Here is an 8,549-nt window from a genome sequence, read left to right as displayed (position 1 = left end):
GAGACTTTTCGAGAAGGCGCGGGAAGGGCGGGCTCTGAGGGCGGCGCCGTGAGGGGCGGGAGGCGGCGGCTCCGTGAGGGGAGGGTGTGGCGCGGCCACCGGGATCGGGAGGTTTGAGGTTGGAAATGTTCATGGGCAATCTGTGAGCGGTCCCTAACTTGGCAATTACACCAAAGCACGGACTGTACCGTGCAGTCGTTCCTTAAACACCTCCAGGGCTGAGATTCCACTACCACCCTGGGCAGCCCCTTCCAATTCTTGGCCACCCTTTCCATGAATAAATTTTCCCTGTTCTCCAATGTAGGCCTCCCCTGGCACAGTTTGAGGCCCTTCGCAGCTGAGCCAGAAGGTCCCCCTCAGGCTCCTTTCCTCCAGGCTTGTTTTGCTTTCCTGGAAAACTGGAACCTTAATGAAACAAGCGAAACTTGGTGATGGAGTACCTCAGCATGGGAGAGGATTGAAAACTGCCCTCTGCTTGTACACTGGGCTTGACAAAAGCTAATGTGATGGCTTCAGAAAGCAAGTAATTCCTAAATAGTGCCCATGGGATTTTTAATATCTATTATTTCCCTAGTAGATGGTATTCCTCATTCTCTAAACCACAAGAGGCAGTACGCTTCATGACTGGTCAGAGAGTACAAATGCTGACTGCCTCTTAAATTACATCACTATCTATCTATAGCCACAGGCATCTTTTAATATATATATACACACATACATATATAGAGATCATGGAATCATGGAGTGGTTTGAACTGGAAGGGACCTCAAAGGTGATCTAGTTCCACCCCCTGCCTTTCTCTGTCCCAGGTGCTCCAACCCCAATGTCCAGCCTGGCCTTGGGCACTGCCAGGGATCCAGGGGCAGCCACAGCAAATCTGGGCACCCTGTGCCAGGGCCTCTCCTCTCTCCCAGGGAACAATTTCTTCCCAATATCCAATCTAAACCCAGTCCCTGTTAGTTTGAAGCCAAAGAGAACACAAGTGTCATCTTCTTTACAGTCTGTCACAGCCAAGGAGGCAAAGTCTTGTTTTGTGGTGCACTGGCCAAGTGTGCTGCAGTTAAATAGTTGGGATGTTTCCAAGCTGGTGCTCAAAAGGAAAAAAAAACATTAAGACGCAGCCAGGTTTTCTGTAAATATTGGGCGTGTGTTAATTAAGATGTGTGTATGTGGAAAGCCATTTTCAAAAGAGCAGGAAGTTACATCTTAAAAATTCTATCTTTAGCGTCCTTTGGGTTTTCCTCAGAAACAACTCTCCTTTCCCCACGCATTCCTATCCAGGCTGTAAAGTGTCACTGAGGTGCCTGTGCAGAAGTGATTCGTTTTCAACATTCAATCCTTTGACGAGCCGCTCTTTCCCTCTTCCCTGCAGCCCCCGAGCAAGAGCAGCGTTGCCCAGCGTCGCTTTCGGTTGTGTGGATGTCGCTGAAAGAGCGGGGCAGGGCTCTGAGGTCACAGGGGAGGAGGTTCCACGCCGTGCCCGTTCTGGCAGCAGGTCTCCAGGGAGCCGAGCGGCCCCGGCAGAGCCTGCGGAGGCGGCAGTGACATCGGGCCATGGCTGAGGACGGCTCCGGGCAGCCTGCCGACCGGCGCCCTGGCGACTGGGTGAGGGCCGAGCAGGAGCGCCTGTGTCCCTCACAGGTCTTCTTTGCCCTTAAACTCTCAAAAAAGCACCATGCTGAGGCTGACCTTGTCCTTCAGCCAGAAATGAGTCTTCCCATTCCTGAGGTTTATGAAGAAAGAGTGTCCTATGTATTCAGAGGAAGTGTGCAAAAGTTCTGGCTTGCTAACTAACACTGGCTAGATTTTTTTCCCCCAGTTTTCCAGCAATGCTGGAGGTCTCTTATTTGATAGTTAGCCCTGGTTGATTTTTCTTCTTTTCTGGAGAACTCCAGCCAAGGTTTGCCTCAGTTCTCACCTCCAGGAGAGCACTGTGATCCCATCAGAAACAGTGGGCTGGGGCACCTTGGCATCCCAGGGCACTGTGACACTCCTGGCACAGGCTGTTCCTCACTCTCTGAGCTCTGTGGCCTGAGGTTTGTTTGAGCTGTTCTCAAAAATTTTGTGCTTTCAAACTTGTACAACAGTAGGATGGGGTGAGGGAAGTGAAGGTCGTTGTTTTCCTTAGTGGTTATTGCTGTAAAAACAGTTTTCAGAAAGTTCCTTGATATTCTTGTCTTGAAGATCCCTAAAATTCTTGTGTGGTTATTTTATATAGGTTTTTTATGGTAGGGTTTGTGTTGTGTGTGTGGGAGGCTTCTCATTTTTCCAGACGCCACTAGGTGGTGCTGCAATCCAAGCAATAAAAAAACAAATGGGAAAATACCATTTTGCCCACATTTCTGATCAGACTCTTTTTTTTTTTTTTTTTTTTTTTTTTTTTAATTGGCTTTTATTTTAAAGGGTCATAATCTTAATTATTTTCTAGTTTGCCCATCTTGGAGTGGAGCAGGGCGAGCTGGAATCAACAACAACCGCTTCACAAAGACATGTCCTGAACTCGGCAGCCGCTCTGGGTAAGGATCATAGAACGCCGCTGGAATACAAAGCCCGTGTGCAGGTGAGTTCCCGTGGCAGCGCAGCCGATTTTCGGAGCTCTTTTGCAAGTTGTCACTCGCTAAGTTGTGAATAAGAACAGCACTCAGGGTCGTCAGCGGAGCAGTCACAGCGGGCTGGCAGACTTTGTGCCTCAGGGGATGGAGTGATTGCTGCCTGTGCTGCGGGAGAAACATATTTCCCTGCTACTCACTCAGAATTTTAGTTGCTCAAAGTCCTGCTGTATTACTGCTGATTTTCTCTTTTATTATTGAGACACCGAATACATTATGATCAATCTCAGCCCACAGCCTGTGTGTAAAGCCCTGTAAGAAGGTTTAATGGAAATTTGATCAGCTGTTTGGCAATGAATGTCAGAAATTCAGTGTACTCACACAAAGGAGTGTTCTTTTTGATCATTAAAAAGTTAAAAGCTCCTCATTTGAAACATTTTTAAGGCTTGCTTAAAAATGATATTTGTGAAAAATTTTAGGGTGGAAGGAAATTCAGTGTTTTTTAAAGTCACAAGTGTTTAAAATGTTGCAGTGTTGTAAGCACGTTTTCATGTCCGTATTTTATCACACTGAGCTTTGCTTTACCCACCCATTTTGTGCACAGAACATTTTCTATTTTCATTTTCTATAGGCACAGCAATTACAGTGGGTTCATTTCACAGGTTTTGCTGTAGTAAAAGGCAGAAATGAAGGGCTTGGAAGGAATATTTAAAAGGGAAGCTTGGGGCTACTGAAAAGGAAATTAAACTGTAACATATACACTGTGTTAATGTTACATCTACCTTTCTGTGGAACATCTGGCCTTAGCCACTGCCTGAAAAGGGGAACCAGGATAAAGGGACCTTTTACCAACACCAGTGTCACTTCACCTGAAGTTGCATGTCTTGTCTATACCAGCCTTCCACTTTTATATAGAATAAGGGAAATTCTTACCTGTCCTAAATTGAGAATTAATCTGAGATCAGTGGTGAGAGCATGAAGATGCACTAAAGGCTAAAATGGGACAATCTGAGGAAGTTTGTTTAGGCACTGGTAATAAACACTATTCCTGAAATGCTGAAATTGACATTTAATTGCAGCAGGATATTTTAGTAAGAAATTTACAGACTCAGGAGGTGCTTATTTTTAAACACATGTATGAGAATGTATTTGTTGAATTTACTTATCCACTACTATGGTCTGGGTGAATCAATATGAGACAAGTGAACTTGTGAATATACCAAAAAAAAAAAAAAAAAGAAAGAGAATCTGCCTAGCAAACCAAATATCCTGAGATTTGACCATGTAGCTGAACCTGTGCAGGCACATTTTGTGTCTGGTGAATGTTCTTGCTGGATCAGGCCTCCAGTTACATTGATCTTTAGAACACATTCAGGTTCCCCTACTTTTGAAACACCTCTTTTAGACTGTTACATTAAAACTTGCTATTTTTGGAGGGGAATATGACAATTGGGATATTGCACTGATAAATAGCAAACATTTAAAAAGTCAGATATGCTCATTGTGTCTGAAATGGCTGTTTTTGCAGTTGTCCTTTTTTTCTTATGAAACTTTGGTTTAATTTGGAGACTGGATGAACATTGTGTTAAAGAATGAGGTCATAAATTAGTTAAGCAGTTAATACCTCTTCCACTTGCCCTGCAACAAGCAGTGACCATGACATTCAGTTCATAAATCACAGACTAATTCAGTTTTGAGGTCCCTTTTGTAGTTTATTTTAATTAGCTTTAGGCCTACTGCTAAATCAAGCAAGGCCATCCTGACTTATATCTGGCATTTTGCTACTTTGCAGACAGAATGTACCATTTCTTATTTGAAAATTCACACTTTTGAATTAATCATGTATACATTCAGCAAATCCTCCTGATAATTTTATTTAAAAAATTAAAAGTCCACATTACCCCTATAAAATCATATGCAGGTAACATAGGAATATGACTTCTGTGCTAGAACAAAAGCAGATGTAATCTCTCAATATAAGAACAAAGACTAATAGACTCCAGAATTTTTGAAAATTCATATTTTTTGCTATAATTTCTATTCTTTCAGGAAGCAGGAAACAACAATTTCCCATTCTCTTCTCATGATAACAGACATGACATATGCAATGCAGCTGAGTATTTTGACTTGGTAAGTACCCAGCACTGAGACAAATCAAGCAACTTCAGATCTATTGGTCTGCCAGAGATTAAACAGAGCATCTTTTCTGTCCCCTGCAGAAAAAGAGAAATAGATGGTAAAGCTTGTGAGAAGAGAAAAATGTAAATAACAAAGAAAAATGCAGTTTTTATCAGTATAGGGCTGGGACATCTCTGGGACTGTCACAGATGTGCAGCAGCACACACAGTCATTGAGAACTGCATGATTCAAAGAGAAGAAAAAAGCCATTATTTGGGTCTCTGACAGGCATTTTCTAATATTCCTGTTTTGGTTTTGTACGCAGTTAAATGTCCTATTAGTCTTCTCTAAGTGATTTGCCTTGCAGTGAATTTTTGTAGAGATCTCAGCCACTTGTAATTTGCAGTCCTAATATTTTGTTCAGAGTCATCTTTATCATAAATTTAAGCAAAATCCATAGGATACCCACAGTTTATCTCAAGAATGCATTATTTTCCAACCCACTTGTCTTTACAACACACCTGTTTAAATGTATGCTGCAAAAGCCACAACTTGGACTAGAATTTAAATTGTTTTGGGCTTTTCTGTGTGGGCAACAGTTTCATGTTCTTCCATTCCTCTTAGATTGTTGATATTATTCCAGGCAGCAAAAGAAATAGTGCAGTTCACAGGATAATGAGTAAAGGAGGAAGCAGTGAATTGTGATATAGGCAGTTTGTCTGACTTTGAGCTCTGACAGGCCTAGACTTTTTGGAATTCATTATTCACTGTGTAACCTCAATTTCTGTGCACTTTGGGCAGTGTCTCATAGTTTTAGAGATACTGATCAACCATAATTCCAGCTAAATTTCCTGTGAGCTGTGGAGTGTGAAAATCGGGCTGTGTCTCTCTGTGTTTGGACACACAAGGGATAGCATTGAAGATTCAGATTTCATGCTCTGTCTCAGTTTCTTTATTGGAGTCCAAACCTGGAGTTATTAACCTATTTCTTTGGGTGCCTCTGAAGATTAATTTAGCCCCGTGTAGCTAAATAGCTTTGAGTAGATGGTGTGCTACAGAAATGCAAAGTAAAAGTGGTTTATTAGCACTGAGAGGTGGAAGGTCAGCAGATTTTCCATTATATATGCAACCAAAAACGTTCATACAGGCAAGTCTGACAATATTATTTTTAACTTGCTAAAGATCAACCGTGAGTTCTTGCAATCACTGTGGTAACAGTTTCATTCACTTTACAGTGGGGTAGTGACTGTTACAAGATTCATCTGTGAAGCTGTGACTGGAAGTCATATGTTTGCATGAATTTTTCTTTCCTTTTTTTTTTCCCTAGGGCATGGGCCTGAGGAAGCAGGATCCGGAGAAACAGAAGCAGAACTCCCATAACTTCTTTGAGTGGGCCCGTGCACCAGGCAGGAGCAGCAGCGAAGGCTTTGTCACCGTTTACCAGACCTCCTTCATGGCGGCTCTGGCCTCTGGCAAGGAGGGCTGCTGCTGCAGGCGCTACCCCAAACACCACATCCACAGACCCTCTAGCGTCCAGAAAGAGTGCAGTCACCACCCTGCTCCTGAGGAGGACAGTGCCCTGCAGCCAGATGAGACATGCTAATCAGCAAAACGCCTCTGGAGCACCGACCAAGCAAATCTGAATATTCACTACTCAAAACAATGCTGAAGGAATAAACAAATCTGTAAAGTGCACCTGAGATTCGTTGACATTACTCTCCATTACTAAGAGGAGCATTATGAGGAAAAAAAAGATTGTGCATATTTTTAGACATACTAGGAGAACAGAGATAGGGATTGTGCTTGAGTTACCTGATACTGGTTGACCCTCATCTTATTACAAAAGCTCCTTCAGCTTCTGAATCAGTGGCAGGGCTGTACCACAGGCAGCTGACAGCACCTGCATTGTCACAGGAGCATGATGGAACTAGATCCTCGAGGGATTGCCATAGCAGGGAGCCAAATCCCTGTGTGCTCAGGTAAGAGAGAAACATTTCTGAAAGGTTTCATAGCTGAGAAGGCAGGTGACCAGCCATTAGAGAAAGTAGATAAAAAAGAAACTGTACATTAGATTGCTGTGCAAAATAAGTGTCCTGTTTGGTTATAGCTCAGCAGTTGTAGAAGTGAAAAAGAGTGTTGTGAGCAACATTTGTGCACTCAAAAATTTGATTCGTGGCTGTAAGGGGTTAAAAAACTCGAGCTGAGGTGGAAGGCTGCATGGAGGTTTGAGTTTGAGATGGACTGGATCTTAAAAGAACTCATGACTTTAGTTACATGTCCCCCAGGAAGATAATTCAAACCCAATCCTCCAAGCACTCTGCTCCCAGAATATTCACTGATGTTAGGATGTGGCAGGCAGTAGAGTCAGACCTCCAGATGATGTGTTTTCCTCTTCTGGATCATTTCCATTAATACCAATAAAATAATAAGCTAAACTGTGTGTCTTAAAATATCCTGCAAATAAGCTTGTTGCTATGCAAAATAATGTTGACTAAAAATAAATCAATCATAAGCTTATGAGATAATTTCCTTTATTTACAGGATAAATGGAAAAATAAACCCTTGACCCTTAGAATTCCCTGCATTGTAAGAGCTGCCTTGACCATGAGCTCAGTTAAGAAATGAGATTTCTGCCTTTTGGTGAACACATGCATTTTTTTGGTATCAGTGTGCAGTGGCTGATGGCCTTTTTGTGTGCCATCAAAATAGATGGGATTAGATTCCCCAAACATGTAGCAGATGTATTAGTACATGTTGAAATAAAAAACTCATGTTTTAAATGGAGTTCTCCTGTTAGAGTTCTTGGGGTGCTGCACAATACATCAAAATCCAAAACATCAATGAACAATGTAAAACCAAATAAAAAGCCAAGTAACAGTGCTATTAAAAAGAATTGCTTTTTCTCAAAGACAGCCTGCCTGACAGCTCCAGAGTCAGAATTTCCAGAGCTTTAGCCAACAACTTCATCCCCAAACTGATTCAGAACTGACTTGTGTGCCAATCACATGGTGAATGAAGTGCCCCATGCTGTTTGGCAAACTCCAAAGGGCAATCTTGGACCTCCATCAGAAGGAAGGAACACATTCTTGCTCTATTAGTAATGTTTATCTGTGGTTTAGCATTACAACTGGATGTGGTGAAATAAATTGCTGTAGTTTGTTATGCCTTAAGACACCAAGAGAAACACTCCAGATTTCTTTTCTCCCCTCTTTTTCTTTTTTTCTTCCCATTTTTGGTTAAAATGTGGATTAAAGAAAAAAAAAACCAAAAAAAAAACCACAAAAAAACCCACCTGTGGATTAATACATATTTTCAACTATATTGTAATAAAAATTGCAGAGGAGAAACTGAAGAGACCATGAAACCCTTATGAACTGAAATACACTGTGCTGGGTAGAATAAAACAGGTGATTCCCACATATCTCATGCTCTGCCAGTGTTTCTTGGGTAAATAAATGGAGACACACTACACTGAATTTGGAAATGAAAAATGAATTCCTCAGATAAATTTAGTTTACTCTTATGATAATAATGACTCTGTGAGGAAGATCCTATTGGGTTAAAACATTTTTGAACATGCTTTTTTTGTTTCTTTCTTTCTTTGGGAATGGAAGAGATTGAAATAAGGCTGGTAACTCCCCTAAAATTTTTTGGTGAGTGCAGGAAAGTGCTCCTGGCTGGGAGTTCAATGGGATCCGATGGGTGTAGGCAGGCTCAGCAGAATCAGCATACTGTGGGTTAAATCAGCCAAATACTGTTCTAGGTTTTACTGATAAGGATGGACTTATTTTGTGTGTTCCTTTATTTTAAATAAATCAAACCCAAACACCCTTTTTACAGAAACAACAGCCTTCATCCTCTAATCCTTTCCAAGGGGTATTG

The 8,549-nt window shown here is 41.8% G+C and overlaps 1 protein-coding gene across 1 annotated transcript; it reads left to right on the top strand.

The window, feature by feature from the left end:
- The first annotated feature begins 21 nt into the window (after positions 1-21).
- On the top strand, positions 22-7,450 carry TEX36 (testis expressed 36). The gene is made up of 5 exons (XM_056494596.1): positions 22-118; positions 1,373-1,605; positions 2,429-2,560; positions 4,599-4,679; positions 5,995-7,450. The coding sequence occupies exons 2-5, from the start codon at positions 1,555-1,557 to the stop codon at positions 6,268-6,270; spliced, it is 540 nt and encodes a 179-aa protein (XP_056350571.1). The 5' UTR covers positions 22-118; positions 1,373-1,554; the 3' UTR covers positions 6,271-7,450.
- The last annotated feature ends 1,099 nt before the right edge of the window (positions 7,451-8,549 follow it).

This window comes from Oenanthe melanoleuca, chromosome 6 (genome assembly GCF_029582105.1).
Source record: "Oenanthe melanoleuca isolate GR-GAL-2019-014 chromosome 6, OMel1.0, whole genome shotgun sequence".
In the NCBI taxonomy this organism is placed as follows: domain Eukaryota; kingdom Metazoa; phylum Chordata; class Aves; order Passeriformes; family Muscicapidae; genus Oenanthe; species Oenanthe melanoleuca.
The sequence above is the reverse complement of the archived record's forward strand: the minus strand, read 5'-3'. Positions and strand labels throughout refer to the sequence as shown.

Bases quoted from the DNA above. Each gene is read 5' to 3' on its own strand.
- TEX36 (XM_056494596.1), top strand. From the start codon at position 1,555: ATGGCTGAGGACGGCTCCGGGCAGCCTGCCGACCGGCGCCCTGGCGAC. The intron at 2,561-4,598 runs GTGAGTTCCCGT...CTATTCTTTCAG, and splicing joins AATACAAAGCCCGTGTGCAG to GAAGCAGGAAACAACAATTT. The intron at 4,680-5,994 runs GTAAGTACCCAG...TTTTTTCCCTAG, and splicing joins CAGCTGAGTATTTTGACTTG to GGCATGGGCCTGAGGAAGCA.